At 52.1% G+C, this 911-nt stretch overlaps 1 protein-coding gene across 1 annotated transcript in view; it reads right to left on the bottom strand.

The window, feature by feature from the left end:
- RLBP1 (retinaldehyde binding protein 1) overlaps positions 1 to 911 on the bottom strand; it is a 32271-nt gene that overhangs the window by 2761 nt on the left and 28599 nt on the right. The window contains 1 exon segment of the mRNA XM_015559170.1: positions 11 to 169. Within this exon segment, the coding sequence (XP_015414656.1) occupies positions 11 to 169 (159 nt within the window).

The raw sequence follows: 911 nt of genomic DNA, 5'->3' as shown, positions 1-911 counted from the left end.
GAGGCCTCACCTGGAGCATGTCCACCATCTTCCTGAGGTCGGCGGCCCGCAGCCCCGCAGCCTGCTGCAGCGTAAAGCCCCGGAAGTTCTCCACGATGCAGAAGCCATTGATCTGCGTCTCCTCGTTCTCCAGCAGCTTCTCCAGGATGAAGCAATAGGCCTGCAAGATCTGGGCACAGCGAACAGGCTGCCAGCCCCGGCCGCAGCGACCAGGTCCTGGCAGGGGGGGGCCGACTGGTACACCCTTATCGGAGGTCACTTGTCACCCACCATCACCGGCTTAGAGCTGGGACACTCCCCCCTCTGTGAATGGGTCCCAAGAAATAACCGTGAGTGTCCCAGCCATGGTGAGATGCCAGCATGCCTCTCCCTGTCCCCTTTAAACTTCATTTTATTTGCCAAGGCTTTTTAAAAAATATTTTTTTTATTAATTTCAGAGAGGAAGGGAGAGGGAGAGAGAGAGAGAAACATCAATGATGAGAGAGACTCACGGATCGGCTGCCTCCTGCACACCCCCTACTGGGAATCGAGCCCGAAACCCGGGCAGGTGCCCTGACCAGTATCAAATCCGGCACCTTTCAGCCCAGAGGCCGACACTATCCACTGAGCCAAACTGGCTAGAACAACGTGTTACGTTTTAATTGAGAGTATAGGAGACCAGAACGAGTCACCCCAAGATGTTCCTCTGTGCTAGGTGGATTATTTTGAGCTAAAGGCAACCGAGACCCCCTCAGGCTCAAGAAAAATTTCTGCCCCACCCCCCTTAACTACCTAGAAGAATTTAAATTAGGGGCCTTGCCCGTAATAAGAGTTGTCACCAGAAATAACTTTTTATCACCTCGCTATAGGGCAGAGCAAACTTCTAATTATTGAACATCTGTGCATCTTACTCTTCTTCAAATGACCTTCCT

Source organism: Myotis davidii, unplaced genomic scaffold (genome assembly GCF_000327345.1).
Source record: "Myotis davidii unplaced genomic scaffold, ASM32734v1 scaffold954, whole genome shotgun sequence".
NCBI lineage: Eukaryota > Metazoa > Chordata > Mammalia > Chiroptera > Vespertilionidae > Myotis > Myotis davidii.
Note: the sequence above shows the minus strand (reverse complement) of the source record. Positions and strands in the feature narration are given on the sequence as shown.